Genomic DNA, 22,626 nt, shown 5'->3' on the forward strand with positions numbered 1-22,626 from the left:
GGGGGAATCCCAGGATGCAGAGGACACACCTGCTGACCACAGTGAGTCAGAGGAAGTGCCTGAGTTTGTGCCCAGGCGGTCCAGTCGCACAACGAAGGGAATTCCACCTGAGAGGTATCAGGCCACAGGTGCGTGGGTAAGTTTCGCACAGTGCGAATCTGAGAGTTGTGAGGATGTTCCACAGATGCCTGACAGGAACGCCAGGAGAGGGCGCAAGGCATTGGGGAAGGGATTGATCTCACAGAGGTCTGCAAAGGTACATCCACAAATCACCTCAGGAATGGAGGCAAGAGGGGGTGTTGGGATTCAGAACTTACTGGGTTAATTTTGTTCTGAGTTGTGCCTCCCATTCTGACGTGTGGAAGGAGGGAGGAGCTCTACTTGTTGTTCTCTCTTGGTCTCTGAGAGAGACGGACGCCATGAATGCTAGCAGTCCAGGAGAATCTGAGAAATGCTGAGCTGTAAATATTTGCTGCAATAAAGAACTGATGAATTTGGACACACAGGTGCTTGGTGTGTTTGTCTGGATCTGAAGCAGGCTGCAACAGTTTTTGTTCCGCTGTGTTTTTACTCTGCAAGGCGAAACCGGAGAGAAGCAGGTCTGCGCAGCTTGAGAGCTGGGAAGTGTGCCGGACCACAATAACTGAGGCTAATTGAGCCATAAAGTAATTAGCCAATAAAGACCTTTCGTCACAAGGGGAACCCTTCCAAAATCAGGCACTTCTTCTTAACCCTTCAAAAACCCCACTTCTCTCTTTCCCATGGTACTATTGGTCCAAAGCCTGCAGAGAGGAAGGCTGCGTATATACCAGAGAACTCTGGGGACCTGTAAGGTAAAGGGACCCCTGATTCTGGGGTTGCGGCACTCATCTCGCTTTATTGGCTGAGGGAGCCGGCGTACAGCTTCCAGGTCATGTGGCCAGCATGACTAAGCCGCTTCTGGCGAACCAGAGCAGTGCACGGAAACGGCGTTTACCTTCCCACCGGATCGGTACCTATTTATCTACTTGCACTTTGACGTGCTTTCAAACTGCTAGGTTGACAGGAGCAGGGACCGGGCAACGGGAACTCACCCCGTCGCGGGGATTCGAACCGCCGACCTTCTGATCGGCAAGTCCTAGGCTCTGTGGTTTAACCCACAGCGCCACCTGGGGACCTGTAGTATACCCTTATAACTCTGTAACTCCCAGCCTTTACAAACTGCAGCCCCCAGGATTCTTTGAGGGAAGCCACCTGCTTCAAATTGTGCTTTAAATTATGGTGCTTACCCACAGCCTGTGCTTCTGTGATCATTTTTGTTATGTAAGATACCAGTAGCCCAGAACTAGAGGCTGTACTCTCCCAGAGAGCAACATTTCAGAATCCGTGGGCTGGGCTTTCATCTAAATAATGCATCCTTCCCTACCTCCTCCTTTTTTTTTTACAAGATGACATTTTAGACATAGAAAATAATCACTGTGGCATGCTTTTCTGCTTCTGGAGAGTTGCCAAACTGGCTTTGAGTCTAGAAGTAACATGAAATCTGGGGGGTAGGAGAAGACAGCAGGCGAGGCTCGCTTACAGACTTTGGTCCGTATTCCCTGTGGAGGCTGGTCGATAATGCTAAAAGCACATGCGTTGCATTTTTATCTAATGCCATCGTCTGTGTTGCAACCTCCCGGCCCTTCATATCTCTGCGCACCATCATCATAAATAGATGAACTGCCCCACCGCTGCGTGAAGTATTAATGGCGCAATCAATCTTTCATGGCGCAAGGTTGCAAAGGAGAGAATTATTTTGTCCTTCCTAGGCATAATTTCTGAACCTTGTCAACTTTCTCCCCCCACCTCCCCAATTAGTATGAAGAAAATAATAATAATAATAATAATAATAATAATAATTTATTTATACCCCACCCTTCCTGGTTCAAAAACGGGGCTCAGGGCGGCTAACAACAAATTTAAAACACTTTAAAACACTTAATTATAAAAGCAGCATAAAAGACAGCATGAAAACATGAACAACAATAAAATACAAAAATAAAAAATCAATTAGATAATCCCCAAGGCTAGCTGCTGAACATACTAAATTGTAAAGATTTTCCTGGTTAGCTGCCTTTCGATTCTCCTGAATTGTGGCCAAACTTGGATGGCATTAAAAAAAGACTGGGCAAATTCATGGAAGAAAAGACGATCGATGGCTACTAGGCAAGATGGCTATGCTCTGCCTCCATGGTCGGAGGCAATAACACTTCTGAATATTGGTTACTGGAAACTGCAGGTGGGGAGAGTTGTGTTGTGCCTCAGGTACCGTTTTTGGGCTTCGCTTTGGGGCATCTGATTGGTCACTGAGAGAACAGGAGGCTGGACGAGATGGGCCACTGGCCTGATCCAGCAGGCTCTTCTTGTGGGAATGTTGTGGACTATAGGAGAGGATATAATAATAATAATAATAATAATAATAATAATAATAATAATAATAATATATTTATACCCCGCCCATCTGGCTGAATTTCCCCGGCCACTCTGGGTGGCTCCCAATCGAGTGCTAAAAACAATACAGCATTAAATATTAAAAACTTCCCTGAACAGGGCTGCCTTCAGATGTCTTTTAAAGATAAGATAGCTGCTTCTTTCCTTGACATCTGATGGGAGGGCGTTCCACAGGGTGGGTGCCACTACCGAGAAGGCCCTCTGCCTGGTTCCCTGTAACCTCACTTCTTGCAGTGAGGAAACCACCAGAAGGCCCTCGGCGCTGGATCTCAGTTTCCGGGCTGAATGATGGGGGTGGAGACACTCTTTCAGGTATGCTGGGCCGAGGCCGTTTAGGGCTTGAAAGGTCAGCACCAACACTTTGAATTGTGCTCGGAAACGTACTGGGAGCCAATGCAGATCTCTCAGGACCGGTGTTATGTGGCTCCAGCAGCCATTCCCAGTCACCAGTCTAGCTGCCGCATTCTGGATTACCGTAGTTGCAATTTCCGGGTCACCTTCAAAGCAAATATTATCCTTCCGAACTCATGCTAGTGAGTCAAGTATCCATTCCCCTTATATAGCAGGAAGCTAGTTTGTAGATTTGTTTGAATCTCTTAAAGGTAAAGGTAAAGGAACCCCTGACCGTTAGGTCCAGTTGCTGGGGACGACTCTGGGGTTGTGGCGCTCATCTCACTTTATTGGCCGAGGGAGCCGGCGTACAGCTTCCGGGTCATGTGGCCAGTGTGAATAAGCCACTTCTGGCGAACCAGAGCAGTGCACGGAAACGCCGTTTACCTTCCCGCCGGAGTGGTACCTATTTATCTACTTGCACTTTGAAGTGCTTTCGAACTGCTAAGTTGGCAGGAGCAGGGACTGAGCAACGGGAGCTCACCCCATCGTGGGGATTCGAACTGCTGACCTTCTGATCGGCAAGCCCTAGGCTCTGTGGTTTAACCTACAGTGCCACCCACATCCCTCTTAGTTAAGATTATTTCCTGGTGTCCCCTTTTATCCCTCCTAAAAGAATAAAGACATGAGAATCTTTCTGAGTAAAGTAACAACAAGTTTACTCACATTTCAGTTCTCGATATGATCCCTGAAAGGCAGGCTTTACTTGATAGTTACACAATAAACTGTGAGCTCATCTCATAGGGAGACTGAACTCATGTGCTGCTGGCTGAGAGCCAGCAGACGGCAAAATTACATTAAGAGTACAAAATTACATTAAGAGTCCACCTCTCAATAAGTGTGCATTCTTGAATCTCTTTAGTTAAGCAATCCAGTCTGGCTTGCCCAGATTGGATTCATTCCTGGTAAATTTCCTTTGATCCCTCTCAAAAGAATAAGACACAACAGTCTTTCCTTAAATGTAACAAGAAGTTTACTCACATTCAGTCATAGCTGTCAACCTTCCCTTTTTTTTGGGGGGGGGGAATTCCCTTGTTCCAACGCCGTTTCCCGCTGCTATCATGGATTGTTAGATATCCCGTAGATTGTCTCCAGGACAGGTGAGGCTGCTGATCCCTTATTTTTAGGCTGCTGATCCCTTATTTTCAAATTTGAAAGTTGACAGCTATGCATTCGGTTCACAGTATGATCCCTGAAGGCAAGCTTTGGCTTGTAGTTACAGAGAAAGGTGTGGATTCATTCCATATGGGGATTTATCCTATGTGCTGCTGGCTGAGGGCCAGCCTTGCAGTTCAAGAGAAGCAAAAGAGTAAAGGAGGAAGATGGCTGCGTGACTGGACCTTTCATTAGGTACCTTGTCACATGCAGGGGGAGGATGCTCTAGAACAGGTGTAACAGGAAGTTATACTGGCTGGAGTAATATCCCCCTATCTGTGTCCACTCTCGGGAAACAAGGAATGTTGTATTTGACTGCTCCAATGGATTACATCCCACACTTCTGATGTTCATACACTATATTAACAATAAAAGTTAATAATAATAGTAATAGAGAATGCAGAAAAATAATGGATAATACAGAAAAAAGGAAATGATGCAAACACACATAACTAAAATCATGTTACAATATTTCATATAGGTCAATAAAAATTATATTGATCTATGTTGAACTGACCCATATCATTACAAAACGCAAGAAAGACTGAGTTCTATGAATTTGTTTGCTTGCTCTCTTGTCTCTTTCTCTAATATGATATGCAAGTTTTCTTAGTATTCCTATATGCCAGATGTTTTCCAGCCAGTCTAGAATTGACGGTGCCCAGCTTTTCTCTGACGCTTTAGAGATAGTTATCTTTAGCAATAGAAATCTTCGTTGCTGTAAACCATTTCTAAACTATTTCCAGGCAAAAACTGAGGCGTAAAGATATCTACATGGGAGGCACCAGCTTTGTGAAGGATGTTCTCTCTATTCCTCATATATTTCCCCAATTAATGGCTGTTTTGTCTATGTAATAAGAGTAAAATATATAAGCATGAATGCGTTATAGTGACCCCAACAGTGATATGTTTCCTTGAGCTTTATTACTCTGGTACATTTTGCTATAAAAAGTCTCTCTGTTGCCATTGCTTTCTAACCTTGACCATGTTGAGTATTTTGACCATGTACACTATGTCCCAAAGTTTTACGATCCTGTCCTCGACTGTTGGAGTTCTTCCCCAACCCAGTATACACAAATAATAATCTGGACAGCCATTAGAAGATGTACTATCATCCATTTATCATCAGATGAAGCTAAGTCCTTTGTAGAAGAGAACAGTACAGTTGACGGGTCTAAGAGTAGTTTATAGTCTGTTGTTACTGAATAATATACAGGTGACTTCTCACTAACCAAGGGAGAGAGGCAACATAACAGAACCTCTAGAATACTATGAAAAAAATTAAAGCGAGAAACATCATCATTTACTTTGTTGTTCCAGAAATGTAAAAGGAAGGCCCATCTCTCAAAAAGTGTGCATTCTTTAAAAAAAAATAAGATCTTATTAAAGCTTTTTCACAATACAATAAGACAAATGAAACCAATCTAAATAAAAACAGAGAGAAAGATAAAAGGAAATACAGCACCCTCTCTCAAAAGCAGCTCTTAACCCTTGTCTCTGGAATGCTCTTCAGTTCACACAAAACTTTTGTTTTCAGTTAATGTCTTTTCCTGATTGTAAAGCACAGTATTACAGATCGACTCTGAAATAAATGAAGCTTAAGATCAGGCCCCTAATCCTGGAGGGACCATGGAAGTGACTTTAGTCAATATTTCCTTTTTTAAAAATGGGTCTAGTCGATCCAATTTGAGTCCCTTGTTGTATGTATTTTTCAACAATCCCAGCATTTGAGAGTCAACAGCAGGTACCCTGCTTGCGAGATTCGCACTGGGTGCCAGGTTCAAGGCACTGGCACAAATACAGTTCAGGATCCGGTTACTTGAGAGGCCACCTTCTCCTGCGGTCTGTAGCAGAGTCTCTCTCCTGCAAGTTACAGATCCCAGAAGCCCAATAAGTCAGAGCAGAGCTTTTAGTGTGGCTGCCCCTGTCTGTGGAATAGCGTGCCCTTCAAGATATAAACAAGGGCTTTGTACTTCCAAGAAGAAACTGAAGACATTTTGTTCGAACTGGTTTTCCCAGCTGGATAAATAGGTCTTTGCTATTGTTCTAGTTTTCCGTTAAATTGACCTGCCTTTTTCTTTTCTTTTCTAACAAAATCTACAGCTGTTTTGACTGGACATTGACTTGAGACAATTGTGTGAAGTGTGATTAATAATAAAATAATAATAGATGGCTTTTGAGGTAAATTTCAATTCTATGATGAATATTGCAAAGAAGTGTTTTCTCCCCCCCACTCCCTGTTCTGGCACCAGTCAGTGTTATTGTTGGTCTTCTAACTAGCCCAGACCATCCCTATTTTCCAGGGACGTTTCTGATTTTCCAACTTGGTTTCTGATTTGATCCCAAAATGTCCTGCTTTTCCTTAGGACGTCCCTATTTTCATTTGAGAAATGTTGGAGGGTATGGAATTATGCGACCCTGAGCCGTCTGAAGGCAGCCCTGTATAGGGAAGTGGGATTTTAAAAATGTTTAATTTTTATTATGTGTTTATATATATTGGAAGCTGCCCAGAGTGGCTGGGGCAACCCCAGTGTGTGGGGTATAAATAATAAAATAATTCTTATGGAATGGGACGTCCCTGTTTTCACCAGAGAAATGTTGGCGGTATGTTAGTCCTCTATCATAACTTAATCTAAGTTTTTGGGGCCTGAATGCCTGACAGGGAGTTCCTGGCCTGGCTGGGATAAAAAAAAGAGCTCAACAACTTTGACCTGAACCCCCCCAAAGGGGGTAGATCACTGGCAGTTTTTAACTCTGTGAGCAGATTGCAGTCTCTTGGTGGGAGTTGGCTCTCCCTGCTTTAGAACAAGGGGAAGTCAGGACAAGCAGCTGCTATGAGCTCAGCCAGCAGGGGGCGTATTTCCGCGCATCTCATCTGCCAACCAGTGACACATTAATTAGCCAAATGGAGATTTGCCAGCTGTGGCGTGAAGCTTCGTTATTTACGCACCAGCTGTGCCCAAACAGCATCGAGAGATCTGACTTTGACCAACACAGAGATCTAGTTCATATCGATCTAGGTTTGGCACCGGCTCACAGCGAACAATTTTATGTGGCTTCCAGGTGGTGGAGATGGGTGAGGGCTTGCAAATGACGGCTTGGGAACGCTGACTCTCTTATTGCCTTGGCTCTTGAGGCGCCAAATCCTCTTTAATAGGTTAATTAGAGCAGTTCCCTTTGGGTTTCATTTCTGGCATATAACAGTTTTTTTTAAAAAAACAACCCCAACAACAACAGAAAAACTGCCCTTGAAATGAGAACAGAAAAAATAGGTTAGGAAGGGTAGAGAGGTGTATGGTCTCTGTTTATCGGGGAACTCACTCTGATTTGCTTTGCAAGAACCTTACACGGGGTTAGATTATATCTGGTCTTCACTGAACATTCATCCCGATGTACACTTCTTCCCATTAATGATTCACTTGCCCTGCAATTTTCAACATATTTCCCCTTCACTCTCCAAACTGCAGAATGTCTGTTATTATTATTATTATTATTATTATTGATTTGTTCTGCTCAGGCAGGGATCAGAGCATTTTTTATCACCCCAAAGGCAGCACCAGTAGTGGATGAAACCTTGTGCTGTAGGCTGCAGTCTAGCTATGCAAAAGCCAGACGTTTCCTTCTGCGCATCTCTCCTTCCACACATAATTGCAATTCAAGACTGTGTTTCCCCCCAGGCAAAGGAACTGGAAGAAGGCATGGAGCAGAGTCAAGAGGGAGTCTATTCCGGGGAGACTCCCGAGGGCCAGAGACAAAGGCCTGAAGAGCCACATTCAGCCCCTAGTTCTGATGTTCCTTACCCCTGAGCTCAAAGCATTGGCCTAGTGCAAGAGGCAGCGCTCCACTCACTCCACCACTTCTGCCGATTCTCTGAGAGAATCCTATAATCCTAGAATTGTTGGAAGGGATCCTGAGGATCATCTCATCCAAGCCCCTGCAATGCAGGAATTTGTCCCGTACGGGGATCGAACCTGTAGCCTTGGCGTTATCAGCACAGTGCTCTAACCGACTGAGAGAGAGGCATTGTGGCGTGCTGTGCTGCTGCTTGTCTTCTGGTGGGGTAGGGCAGGAGCTGGCAATTCCCACCTCGCCTCATGTGGCAAAGGGGGTGAGAATTCTTTAATCTCTGAATCTTCCGCTCTGGAGAAAGCAGCAAAGGATTGCCCCCCTCTTTCCACAGGAGGACGGTTGTGGAAACTTGGGTGTGTGTGTGTCAATTTTGGCCCCAGTTTAACTTCTGCATGCAGAGTCACAACACCTCCCTGCCAACTCAAAGAGCTATTGTTTATCCTACCACTGAATTCTAAGGCATGGCCGTTCCCATTGTGGTGTAGTGGTTAAGAGTGGTGGACTTGTAATCTGGTGAACCGGGTTCGCTTCCCCGCTCCTCCACATGCATCTGCTGGGTGACCTTGGGCTAGTCGCACTTCTCTGAAGTCTCTCAGCCCCATTCACCTCACAGAGTGTTTGTTGTGGGGGAGGAAGGGAAAAGAGAATGTTAGCCACTTTGAGACTCCTTCGGGTAGTGATAAAGCGGGATATCAAATCCAAATCCAAACTCTTCTTCCCACCCTTTGACTCCACTAGCAATAAAGAGAATTGCGCAAACCTCTCTTCTCAAATCTCTGCACTGTCTTCTGTGACGGGGACATTGCAGGGGGTCAGGCTGGATGACCCCTGGGTTTCCTTCCACCCCTACAATCCTACGATTCTATGACTTGTGGGTGCTTTTGATTAGCACTGGCCAGGCTGCGGCAGATTAGCTCTCACAGGCGACCTGTTTCTTTCATAAGCCATCTTATGTAACCTGCTTAACGGGATGTGCTTTGCCCATAAGGCGCACTGGTGCTGCCTGTGCCTCGAAGCTGCTTTGCTTCTGGTGATTTGCTTTCATCCTAGGCAGAGCTGTAGCTCAGCTTTCTTGTGCACAGAAGGTCCCGGGTTTGATCCCTGGCATCTCCAGGCAGGGCTGGGAGATGCTCCCTGCCTGAAGCTCTGGAGAGCTGCTGCCAGTCCGAGAAGGCAATACTGAGCTAGATGGAACCAATGGTGAATGCCTAGGGGGATGACCATGTATGGACATAATAATAATAATAATAATAATAATAATAATAATAATAATAATAATAATAATAACAATAACAATAAAAATAATAAAAATAATAAAAATAATAAAAATAATAAAAATAATAAAAATAAAAATAATATATTATTTATACCCCGCCCATCTGGCTGGGTTTCCCCAGCCACTCTGGGCGGCTTCCAACAGAATATTAAAATACAATAGTCTGTCAAACATTAAAAGCTTCCCTAAAGAGGGCTGCCTTCAGATGTCTTCTAAAGGTCTGGTAGTTGTTTTTCTCTTTGACATCTGGTGGGAGGGCGTTCCACAGGGCGGGTGCCACTACCGAGAAGGCCCATGCACATCCCTGTCAGTTTCATAATGGAAGAAAGGCAGGATACAAGAAAATAATTTTTAAAATGTGTATGCGTGTGGGGAGTTGAGCACAGCTGTTCGTTACATCTTATCGAGTATTATTTATTTCAGCTGCTTGTATTAGAGAGGCTGGTCCATTGGGACTGTCTGTCTTCTTCCTTGAATCCAGCCCAGAGGGCGGCCCTGATTGCCAGCCTCCTCCTCCTTAGAGCTTATTGTTGCCCCTTGCAGAACTCAACAGAGAGGATAGGGGCCAAACTAGAACTGCCTCGGCCTCTAGGAGTTGGTGCCTATGTCTGACAGTAAGAGCTGTTTGGCAGTGGAATGGTCTCCCTTCCAAGGTTGTGGCCTCTCCTTCCTTGGAGGTTTTTAAGCAGACGTTGGATGGCCATCTGTCATGGATGCTTTAGCTGACATTCCTGCATTGCAAAGGGGTTGGGCTAGATGACCCTGGGGTCCCTTCCAACTCTATGATTCTAACTTGGCTCTGGCGCCATCTACTGTTGGGCTCCCTCCCTCCCAACCTACCAGTCCCAATGGGCAGCAGCCACCACAGATTTGCATGCCACTTATTCCCCAAAGTCTGGCACAGCTGTCTGTCCTTTGCCTTCGAAGGCGACGCTTCTAAGCCACAAAGGGCATTGCTTCTTGTAACCGAGGATGCCTCCGCCACGATCTTGGCAGAATCTTTTCTGTAAATGTTACCCAGATGGTTTGTGCTGAGGTCATTCCGTTCTGCCAGGGATTTAAGAGGGCACGGATGGGGACACAATGCTGCCTTGCGGAGCCCTGACACTGGGCAGCAGCAAATCTACTGCCGCTTTTGCCTTTGAGATATTCGTGTTTATTCCCTTCATTAAAGCTGCATTGCCTTTGACGCAGCTTGACGCTGCTGGTCTGGCTGCCGTGATGTTCCAGGGCTCTTAACATCCAGGAAGCAGTTTTCACCCAGTATCTTTGGGGTTTGATGGATAGCTGTCACTTTAAGTCATAGGAGATGGCATCTGTTTGTTTGTACTTTGCAATTTACTGAGGACCATTATCTGCTGTTGGATGATGGCTCGGTTCTGGACAAAGGTCCAGTTAAATTCCCATTTAACTAAGTTAACTCTTCACATTAATTCCCAGGCTTGGAGCACCTGCAGTGTTCCAAAGTTCTCATTTCTTCTCTTGCAAACTTCCCGTGGCATCCGTCTGTCCCAAGAGACAACGGAGTGTGCCTCCAGGGGTGAAGTCAGGCCAATGAGCCCCATCTCACTTCCTTCTACAGCAAGTGCAGAAACTGCCTTCTTGACCACTGAAGTCTCTATTGCTCTTGCCCACTCAATCTGGTATTGCTCTGTCATCCGGGTACATTTCATAGCTGGAGACACAAGGCAGTGGACACTCGATGGGGATAAATTCAGCCGATTCTTGCTTCATATGGAAATGAGTTTTGAAGATGCCTTTATCTTATGAAACAGCCTGCCACCCCCACTACAGAGCGTCCTTCAAGGAAGAGGCCAGAGTGCATATTGCTGCACTTCACGCAGCCAAAATGAGCAGCAGGAATGGAAAAAGTGGAATGTGTGATGCTTGGAAGGGGCACCAACTTAGCACTTAGAATAAAAGAAATCTTGTTCAGCTCGCAGCTAGTAATTTAAAAGACTTTCATGAGAAAGCTGAAGGTCAAGATTTACATTTAAATGGGGTTTTGAAGTCAGGTCAGTCTACTTGCACGGAGTCGACTAATTTTCTTCCAGGAAATGGAACCACGCAAAGAGGGATGTGAGTTCTCATGGCGTCAGTGGGGCTGTCTTAGGCAGGTGTGGAAAACCCTTGGATCTCCAGATGTTGAGGCACAGAGCCCATCCCCTCTGTCCAACTCCCTGGCAAAAGCTGGGGGCCTGAATCTTTAGGGGACAACAGACATCAGAGCATTTTTCACATTCATAACGGGCCCCTCCAGATTTGTGTATCCCCCCCCTTCCCGTGGGTGTATTCTACAACAGTGTTGGTGTAATAATTGTGCATTAGTCATGGGTTTAAAATGGAACAACCCCATTGGGCTGAGGAGCCCAGTTATGTCACCCCCTGCCTGCAGAGTTGGCAGCCTCTCACCCTTTTTGAACACTCTCCCTCATTGAGTGTTCCCTCAGCCTCCTCTCCTCTCCCCTCTCTACTTCTTCTGCTTCTAGCTGCTTCTGCCCCCCGGTCTCTGAGCTACCCCCTATCCCAAAGAGAGGGGTTTCCAAGAGGCACTATTCACCTGCAGAGCTTATAGCCAGGGGGCTGCAATAAACAGCTGTGCAAGCCTTTGGGAGGCAGAAATGTGAGAGGGCATCGGAGGAGGGAGGGAAGGAAAGAGGGATGGAGGCCTGTGTTGCCTGTGGAACCCCTGACCATCATTCAGGGCACCCCAGAGTGTCACGCCACACTGCTTGAAAACCACTGTGTTAAAGGAATGAGTAGTAGATGGAGGACAAAAAACAAACAAACAAAGAAAGAAAGAAAGAAAAAGAAAGTTTTACGGCACTTAAAAGAAAATAAATAAATAACTGGGCACGCTATTTCCCAGAGAGGAGGGACCGCACCTCCTTAATCGAGAATCGCAGAGGCGTTCGGGGCAGGAAGTGGTCACAGCGGTTTCCTTCACGTGCAGAAGGATACAACATGTAGCTGCAGTTTAAGAAACACCCTTTGAAATATGTGTCTCCCTGGTTGTTCTGCCTCGGTGTGAGCGAGCCAGAGAGCGAGCAGCCCTCCCAAGGAATAAGAGCAGGTCACAGCGCCAGGAGCCAGAAGCAGCGGCCACCATGTTTCAGAGGAAGCGGAGCGTCTCCTTTGGAGGCTACGGATGGTGGGTTTGTCTTCATTTACTTTGCAGAGCTGAAGTTGCCGAGGGAGATCTTCCTGGCATCCATCTGAGCCTGGATAGCTCAGTGGGTTAGAGCGTGGTGCTGATAATGCGAAGGTTGCAGGTTCGATCCCTGTATGGGACAGCTGCATATTCCTGCATTGCAGGGGTTAGACTAGATGATCCTCAGGGTCTCTTCCAACTCTACAATTCTACGATTTGTTTAGAATTTCAGAAAGGGGCTCTTAAGCGCAACCTCAACAAAGTATGTTTTGACAAAGTGTTTAGTTTGTGTTGTCTGTACTAGAGGTTTAGGAGCTGGGGGGGGGGAGGCGGATCTGTCTGCATTTCTGTTCATAAATATCCCCATTACCAAGAAGCTTTCAGACAGCACTTTATGCCATTTTCCTAATGTTTCTGTGCCCAGTAATTTCAATGCTTTAAGTTATCTTTCACATGGCACAGAAAACCAGTGGAATCTAGTGGGAGCATGGCGCTCATTTCCATGTGATTTGCTTCCAGACAAAATCTGTTTGCAACCTTGTTGATCCAGGCAAATGTGGGAGTTTTGCGTTGCCAATTTTCCCAGGATGAAATTTGTGCTGGTATTCAAGCACACATTAGTGTGATGCACCTATATATTGATCTAAAAGCCACCGTTCCATAACGCAACAGGCAATGAATGCAGTGCGACAAAGGTGGTTGGACTCCAGGGTAGAAGCGCTAGCGTTGTACTCAGGAAATCCAGCACAATAACACACCCACACACACCCACACCTGAAATGCATCCTCACATTCAGGCAGACTTAACACCACATGGCTCAAATGCGCACACATTACCCCATTCTGTATGATGTTGAGGTTTTACTGCGTAAGTTTGTGAGTGTTTATCTTTGGCGCTGGAAGAGGGAAGATGGAAGGAAGTGGAAGGAGCCCCTGATCTTTGAGCACTGAGAGAGAGAGAGAGAGAGAGAGAGAGAGATAGCCTTTGTGATGCAGAGCCTTTCAGTTGCTACTCTGCCCACCTCTTTCAACAAAGTGTGGAGGGCGAATCCTTGGATTTTGCACGGAAGGCTTGACCCATCCAAATTCTGTTGACCCCCCCTATGCCGAATCAGGCCAGTGTCCCATCTTGTTTGGCATATTGTTCTCACAGCAGCCAACCAGATCTCCCTATGGGAAGACCCTAAGCCAACACGATGCCCTTCTGTGGTGATCACACAGGGTCCCCAGATGTTTCACCGTCTATTGATCCCTGTGCCACCACCTTATTTCTCGCTGCCACCACCCAGGCCCTACCTTGTACAATACTGAGTCCAGTCAGGGTTAAATTGGAACATAAACTTCTGTTTATTTATTGCAGTTTAATAAGCGTGTGGTTTCATAAACAGTATCGGTCAATTACAATCATGGGGTGCCTGTCTAGACATATAACTTCCGCTACCTGCTCTCACTCACTAAACCACCTCTCCGATATTTACTTGTCTTCCCAGCTCCTAATTGTTCCTGACTCAGCTTATTTCGCTACACTAGCTCAACCTACCCACAGACTCTATCCCAATTCACTCCCACTCCAACCAACCACCCAACTCCCAACAAACTCTCCCCTTTGCCCCTCCCAGAGCTGGTTTTATAGTCCCTCTGACTCCACCCCCTGGGTTCTGATTGCGTAACCTGTTTAACTATTTCACCTCCAGCACTCTCATAAGTTAACGTCACACCTCCAACTAATACCATCGCTGTCAGCTTGCCATGTTGACTAGGATGGATGGGAACCGGAGTCTAAGCACATTGCCTACCTGTGCCTAGGTAGTTAGTTATGGGCAGCACAAGTCCGCTCCACTTCCCTGTGGGGAGGAGTTGCGGTGGACCACATGGCCACCCACTCTCCTCCGGGGGCGTGTGACAAAGTCCCATGTTGCCCAGGGATGCTGGCCACTTCAGCAACCGGCCAGCCAATCCGCTAGCTGGTGGGAGGTGAGGCCATCACCTGCCCCTTCAAGCTTAAGGGTATTCCATTAAAGGAATCTGGGGGTGTGGATCTTGCCCGAAGCCCGGGGCGAGGCTAGGGCCATGACACGACCCCGATGGGAACACCCGGGGGAGCTCGAGTTGGTCTGCATCTACGGGGCTCCCCCTTCTGGTGGTTTACCCTTACCAGACACTGCACAACGGGCAGGAGTCAGATATAGCTGGGTTCATTCAATGCCTAAGCCAATACCGCTCACATTCTGCAATCAGTAAAGCTGTGGCCAAAATTAGCCCAGTAACATTAACCTAATATCTGTGTCCTTGTGCATGTTATTCTTCAACGAGGGGGTGGTTTCGGGGTCTTGACATGCAACTGCAACTTGCCCACCCTGCAGTTTCTTACAAGTGGCCTTTAGAAGCACGCTGGGGCAGTGGCGTAGCGTGGGGGGTGCAGGGGGGGCCGGCCACACCGGGCGCAACATCTGGGGGTTAGGGAAATCCACGGGTTAGGGGGCGCAAATCCACGGGTTAGGGGGCGCAAATCCATGGGTTAGGGGGTGCAAATTACTTGCCTTGCCCCGGGTGCTGATAACCCACGCTACGCCACTGCGCTGGGGCAGGCATTGAGAGGGGGCTCCACTCTAGCAGGGGAAGGCCTGGCCGGCTGCATCCTGTCTCTACTCACAGCCCACCTGGCTGCCCAGGAGACACGTGCGCCATGCATTGCTGGGCCAAAAAAGGGAGCAACCTCCCTCCCAGTCCCGCAGCACCTTTGGGATTGCTGCGGTCTAGTTGTGCCCTTCAGAATTTGCACTCGGGTCCGCGGCCACTGCTGCCCACCCCACGCTGCCTGGAGATTGAGCCTGAGATGGGCTACATGCAAATCAGGTGATCTACCACTGACCTCTGCCTCTTCCCCATTGTTCTTCTTAAGAAAGAACAGAAGAAGCTTCTTCATTTCAAAACTGGGCTTTGTCTCATCTTTCATGTTGCTGTCTGCACTAGTGATGGGCCTCAGCCAAATATTGGGCAGTGGGGGGACTTTTCAGATGTTTGTTTGGCTTCTCTTTTTAAAGATAACCGAGGGGTTCCCCCCCTTCTTTCTTAATCACTGAAGAACAGAAGAAGGATCGCCACCACTTCCTGTCATGCCCAACAATATTCTTTGGGGGTAAAATATGACTGTTGTATTGTGGACAATGCCTGAAAGTCACATAGCTCAGAAGCAATGTGTCTGCCTCACATGCATGAGGTCCCAGGTTCGATCCTTGGCACCTCCAGGTAGGGCTGGGATTGAAGCCTGAAACCTTGGAGAGCTGCTGCCAGCCAGTGTGGACAGTACTAAAGTAGATTGACCAATGGTCTGATTCCTATGTCTCCTCCCACCCCAAATTTCATGGGTGACGAAATAGTTCCACAATAATGACCGTGCCTGGAGATTTTATATGGACACTCCAGGAACCTAGGTAATAATAATAATAATAATAATAATAATAATAATAATAATAATAAAAATACGGGTTAAAATATGAGTTAAAATACAATTTAAAATGCAGCCTCATTTTAGTAGTAGCCCATAAATCAAAATCATAAGGAGAGGGAAACATAAGGGTCAGACTGAGTCCAAACCAAAGGCCAGGCGGAACAGCTCCATCTTGCAGGCCCTGTGGAAATATGTCAAATCCCGCAGGGCCCTGGTCTCTTGTGACAGAGTGTTCCACCAAGTCGGGGCCAGTACAGAAAAGGCCCTGGCCCTAGGTGAGACCAGTCTAACTACCTTGAGGCTCGGGACCTCCAAAGTGTTGTTATTTGTAGACCTTAAGGTCCTCCGCGGGGAGTCCTTTCTCTAGCTCTGCCTGGAGATGTCGGGAGATGAACTTGAGGATGGGTGAGGAATTTGATTCTGCTTGCTTTTAAATGCGAACCTACCTGATTCTCACATTCCAGAACAACACCGGAAACACGCCTGCCCTTCAACATTCTCATTTCTCTCAATTTTGCACTGCAGTTCTCAGCCCAAGTGAATGCATACACCAGGGGAAAGTGTGCAAGGCGATGCAGTGGAGGAGTTCATGAAAATAACACACAAAGAAGGCATTCTGTTAGGGAAATCTGCTATGCAAAAAAAGTGCACGTTAGGCAAAACTGCAGACAGAAATGTGTTGCTTTAGGAGGGATTTGCACTCAAATGCTGATGGGTTTCCAGGAGGACTTGAAATAATAATAATAATAATTCACAAACTGATATGGAGCTTTGATGAAATGAACATACGGTTGTGAAAATGTGTAATGGAGAAATCCCCAAACTGGCAGATTTGCCTGTCCCTAATTGAACATGTGACCTTTCCCCCTAAGGGACATGCTCTGCCATGGAGCTGAGACACTTCATTGCCCAAGGAAACAAAATGCTCAGGAGCTTGAATTACCTTTCTTGGGCATTCACCATTTTTAAATGCAAAACTTGCAAGTTTTGATCACAGATACACCTCAAGCCACTGTGCTTTCAGTGTGCTTGTCTTTGGACAACAGGCCTAGGGTCATAGCCAATGAAGTTTTACTCAGAGTAGACCAAGTGAAATTAATGGAGTCAAGTTGGCCATGCCCATGTGCTTCAATGAGTAGGACTAGCATTGGTTACAACCCTTGACCTGTCATGCCTCCATCTTGTAATGCTATTAAAAAGGGGAGAACCTGATTCCATGTTCCTAAAATTTCGTGTTGGGGAAAAAGGAGAAGGAACTATAGGGACACAGAGAAAGAGACAGAGACAGAAAAGGGCCTTGCTCACAGTGACTTAAGCCCCTTCCACCATTGGTGCCGGCCCACCCATTTGCCATTGAACATAGAAGATCACCACTACTTTCTTGCATGTTGGCTACAAACCATGTCATCAATTTCTTTGCATGCAAAAGTTCAATCTCTGGAGTTGCTATCTAGAGCTGTGAGAAGAGCCTGTCAGAAATTCTGCAGATCTGCTACCAGTCAGTGTAGACAGTATTGAGCTCCATGGACCAATGGTCTGACTCAGGATAAGGCAGATGTCTATGTTTCCTAGGTGATGTGTCTGAGTTTTACTATTGTCTGAAAGATTAGCACAGAGAAAGTTAGAGAATGAAGAAAATGATCAAGCCGGGTCTGGATACGTCTTTCCTTTTCTTTGAAGCGGTTCGTATTTCAGGCTGGCTGTTTAGTAGTCATGATAAAAAAAAAAGAAAAAAGAAAAAAGACCACTCCACCACTGCAGTCCTTTATCTTGTATTTTATCTTTTGCATGTAAGCTGCCTTGAGAATGCTTTTGCATTAATAGATGACCTAGAAATATATAAAATGAACAGTCACTAAATTAAGGGGAGGGGACGAGTGAAAAAAAGCAACCATCAGCATGGGAACTTGCGCCAGAGTAGCTCAGACCTATGAATCAGCGGGTTGGCTGCAAATGCACAGTATTCTCGAGTGCTGAGTTCAAGTACAGGAAAGTCTGTCTCTGTGTGTTTACTGAAAAGGAAGCGGTTGGCAGAACAGCTCTTATCTTGGCTATCTTGCTAAATGTGCTTTTGTCTGGGTGGAGTGGTTGGTCACACCCATTACCGTGAGAAATTCAGTGCTTTTAGCATTGATTTCTGGGCCTGCACAGGACAGGGAATGCACAAGGCAGTGGAGGTGCTTAGCTACCCCTATCTGCCCACCTCCTTACTTCCAACCAGCCCGGTCATTTCTCTCCTCCTTAAGTCTCAGTGTTGCCTTTGTAAACCCCAGCATGGAGGAGGAGGGTGGGGACAATGAGTTGGCTGTGCTTGCCATTGTCTCTGGTGCCACCTACTGTTGGCCTCCCTGCCTCCCAACCTACCAATCCCAACGGGAACCAACCACCAGTGATGAAGCTCACTGGCCCATACACTAGAGTTGGCTCTTTGTTCTACGTAGCCCCCATAAGGACAATGCCAAGAGTTCTTCTGGGTCAAATCAAAAGCCCTGCTAGATATAACCCAGCATACTTTTCTCACAAATAGATGCCTGGGAGAAGACTCCGGGTGAGTAACCCCGCTCCCCATCCATGCTCCCCAGAAACTGGTGCTTGAAGACATGCTGTCTCTGGTAGTGGAGCTACTACATAGTCATTGTGGCAAGCAGACATAGATAGTCTTATCATCCATACATTTGCCTACTCATCTTTTAAAGCTATCCATGTCGGTGCCCATTGCTGCATCTTGTGGTAGTGCAGCAAATTCCTTAGTTTAAGTTATGACGAAGTGACTTCTCTCTCTGGGATCTTCCTGCATTCAGCCTCATTGGAGAAGGATTCAGTTTTGCTTGCATTTTTACGAGAAACTACTTGATCTGCGCTTCTTGAACCAATACGGAAAATAGCATTCAGCTGTCCTTTGCCATCCTCCCAAGCTACAATTCTCAGAGCGGTTTAACCTCTTCCTAGGGAACTCTGGGAATTGTATAGGTCTGTGGCAGGAATAATAATAATAATAATAATAATAATAATAATAATAATAATAATTTATTTATACCCCGCCCATCTGGCTGAGTCTCCCCAGCCACTTTGGGCGGCTCCCAATCAAATGTTAAAAACAGTACAGCATTAAATATTAAAAACTTCCCTGAACAGGGCTGTCTTCAGATGTCTTTTAAAGATAGGATAGCTGCTTATTTCCTTCACATCTGAAGGGAGGGTGTTCCACAGGGCGGGTGCCACTACCGAGAAGGCCCTCTGTGTGGTTCCCTGTAACCTCACTTCTCGCAATGAGGGAACCACCAGAAGGCCCTCGGCACTGGACCTCAGTGTCCGGGCTGAACGATGGGGGCCTCCTCACAACCCTTAGCACCTTTAACATGTGGCAGTTCCCATAATTCTTTGGTGGGGAAACCATAGCTGTTTAAAGTGGCTTTAAATGTATGGCCTTAAGTATGGTCTTAATGTGACTCTTCTAGGCCACCTGCAAAAGACTTTGTGCATTTGCAGGCCACCTCCGTCAGGGCTGTTGTTGAAAAACAACCCCTCCCTTCCCATCAGCTTGGTCAGAGTGAAACTCTGGCTTCCTGTGGGTGATCTAGGTTTTCTCGGGTGAAGAAATGGCAACTGGTAGCAGATATCCCCACCCGCCAACCCACAGGTCCATTGCTGTGAAAACTAAACTGTAATTCTGCACGATAAATCTTTCATTTGCTTCTTCGTTTCATAAGGAGGGCAACAGCCTTGTTCTCTCTACAACTCCCAGAGCTCATTTTCATCTATAAAAAGGTTCATCCAACAAGGATTCTCTCACCATGCACACACAGACACACACAGTCTCGAAAGCCATTTTAAAAACCAGGAAAACCAGCAATGGTGCATAGCGAAATAATGCAATATGTTACAACAAAATGTAGGGAAGGTGTCCATCTTAAATGGGTCTCAAAGGAGCCAGGAACATCATTGCAGCCTGGTTAGATCATTTTTATTTTTGTGTTTATGTGTTTGTGTAAAAAAACAACAGCTTTGAGTAAAAGGTGCTGCCAATTTATTGGAGGAGCAGATTTTTAAAAAACTATTTTAATACAAGGACTCAGAGCCAACCACCCACAGGTATGGTTTTTTGAAAAAAACACAAAAAACCTCAGAGGCCTTCTGCTTTATTTCTCACATAGGAAAGCAAAGGCCTCTCATATCTCGCTGCTAGGAGACATGCAACACAATATCTAAAATGGGCTGGAGAAACTGGGCTGGATGAGACAATCTATCTATTACTATTCTCTCCAACCTTAAGTCTACTTCTTCACATTTCCACACCAGTCTGTGTGCCCCCCCTTAAAAAGAAGTCCTCATGAAAAATCATCAATACTCTAGTGCACATTGCTACTAATCAACACATGCAGGTATTCCATTTTGCCTAACATACACTTTTCTTTGGGGCGAAGCAGTGTTCCCTGCTATACAGCATGTTGCTATTTTGCACAGATATATGCATTTATAGGCACACTTTATACCCCAGTATATGCATTTTTTGTATGCGTTAATTGGCTGGAGAACGGCATTATGAAATTCAGAGATTCCGAAGTTTGAAGGACAGCTGTTTGGAAAGTGCAGATTTGGTAGTTTTGGCTTGAAATGTGAACTGGACTGATTTTCTCCCCCAAACCTACCTGTGGCTTAGCAGAGGTTACTGGATTCCAATTCCCATCATCCCCAGCCAGCAAAGCCTATGGTCAGTGATGATGGGATTGAGTCCAGCAACATTTGGAGGGCCACAGGTTTCCTTACCCTAGTAGCAGCAGCAGCAGCAGCAGCAGCAGCAGCAGCAACAACAATTATAACTTGCCCATCTGACTGGGTTGCCCCAGAATGTTTTCTTTCTATTCACCTATAAAGGTAAAGGTAAAGGTAAAGGGACCTCTGACCATTAGGTCCAGTCATGGCCGACTCTGGGGTTGGGGCGCTCATCTCGCTTTATTGGCCGAGGGAGCCGGCGTACAGCTTCCGGGTCATGTGGCCAGCAGGACTAAGCCGCTTCTGGAGAACCAGAGCAGCGCACGGAAACCCCGTTTACCTTCCCGCCGTCTACTTGCACATTGACGTGCTTTCGAACTGCTAGGTTGGCAGGAGCAGGGACTGAGCAATGGGAGCTCACCCCGTCGCGGGGATTCGAACCACCGACCTTCTGATCGGCAAGTCCTAGACTCTGTAGTTTAACCCACAGCGCCACCCACATCCCTATATTCTGTGTTAACTAATTTAAGACTGCAGTCCTACACCTACACCTACACACACACACACACACACACACACACTCAGCCACTGGGAGTTGAATATTATGGGATAGCTTTCTGAGTAAACAACTGTGGGGGGCACTCTGCAACAATGCAATCCTATAGATGCTTCCTTTGAAGTAAGCACAGAATTTAAATGAGATTTACACCCAGGCAGGATTTCACCCCTATTGATTTAAGATTTTTGAAAACTGGGTGGCCACCCTACCTTTGGGGCATCGTTAATGTTCACTCCTGTAGTCATGAGTAGGTGGGGGGGAAAAGACTGTATAGGGCATTAAAGCCTTGCTTTCTGCACCCTCGGAAATCCTATCCATTGCTTCCGAATATCAAGCTTGCGAGATGGTTGCTTTCAGTTCTTCCCATATTTTTCATTCATATCCCATTGCTTCTATGAACTAGAAACTGGATCTTTAAACAACCCTCAAATCTTGATTTTATTTTATTTTATTTTTAGGATGATGAATTGAGGACCCATCCCCATTTCCTGCCCTTGTAGGTGTGTTGTCGGAATACACACCACGGGGCCTGCTTTTCGGCCAAAAATGCAGGAAATGAGGGGTATCTTACCAATAAAAGTAACAAGAAGAACAATCTGCTTAACATTCTCTCCCTCCCACCCCTCATCTTTTACAGGATTGACAAAACCATGCTTGCAAGCCTGAAGATCAAGTGAGTAATTGATTATTTTATCTAATTCATTCTTTACCCTGCTTGGTTGGCATCCCATGTGATAATAAGTTTTCTGGGAGGCTTATGATGGGCTCTTTCCTACAAGGCATGCTTCTCTTTCTTCTTTGATATGCTTGCAAAGCTGGAAAACAGCGGGTGATCTTATGTTCTTGGACTTGATGGAAGCATTATATAAGTGGTCCCAGTGAAATAGCTGGCTGGATGTTACTCGGTCGGTTGTGCCTTACTTTCTTTTGTCTTTGTTTATATATATAAAAACCAACCGAAATGAAATTGGAGGGGGCGGGACAGTTGTAAGGAGGCAGCTCTTTCCATTCCAACCTGTATTCCTTACAATCGCTGCTCCATCCATTCCAGTTCAGTGTCTACCAAATACTATGTTATTTGCTTAGCTGTCTGCTCTTCAACACAAGTTGAAGAGTTAACTATTTACGTTACTTAAGTTCATTTCGATGTGAAGGAAATGTCAGAACAATGGGAAAACAACAACACTGGTTTTCATTTCTGACCACAGATTCACACGCGAAAGGCAGCAATTTCTATTCCATTTTCCATTTTCACTGGAATTCTCAGACATCTCTACCTGCTATTTGCCCAAGGAAGTGAACGGCCACTAGTGCTTTCAACAATGTCCTTGATAGACACAAAGTAGCTCAGGGAAAGGGCTATAGCTCAGGGGTAAAACATCTCCTTTGTATGCAGAAGGTCCCAGGGTCAATGCGCTACATCTCCAAGGGGAGCTGGGACGGTCCCTTGTCCGAAACAATGGAAAACCATTGGCAAACAAGGTTCCTAGCTCCAAGGGTGGAATTTGGGAGCATGATTTTCCTTAGAGCCATTTTGCATGTGTGTGTGATGGCCAAATCCCCTTTAAGTATCAGACTAAAGGTCCAGCATCCTATTCTCACAGCGTCCA

At 46.0% G+C, this 22,626-nt stretch overlaps 1 protein-coding gene across 4 annotated transcripts in view; it reads left to right on the plus strand.

The window, feature by feature from the left end:
- The window catches only part of RAP1GAP2 (RAP1 GTPase activating protein 2), a 194,404-nt gene that overhangs the window by 30,251 nt on the left and 141,527 nt on the right, over positions 1–22,626 (plus strand). For 3 of the 4 annotated variants that reach the window (XM_079955552.1, XM_079955559.1, XM_079955553.1), the window contains one exon: positions 21,654–21,689. In XM_079955552.1, coding sequence (XP_079811678.1) covers positions 21,654–21,689 — 36 coding nt within the window. Of the gene's footprint in view, positions 1–12,216; positions 12,294–21,653; positions 21,690–22,626 lie in introns of those variants that run through there. The other variant, XM_079955555.1, reaches the window with a different exon arrangement.

The sequence above is a fragment of the Podarcis cretensis genome (assembly GCF_951804945.1).
Source record: "Podarcis cretensis genome assembly, chromosome: 15".
NCBI classification, from domain to species: domain Eukaryota; kingdom Metazoa; phylum Chordata; class Lepidosauria; order Squamata; family Lacertidae; genus Podarcis; species Podarcis cretensis.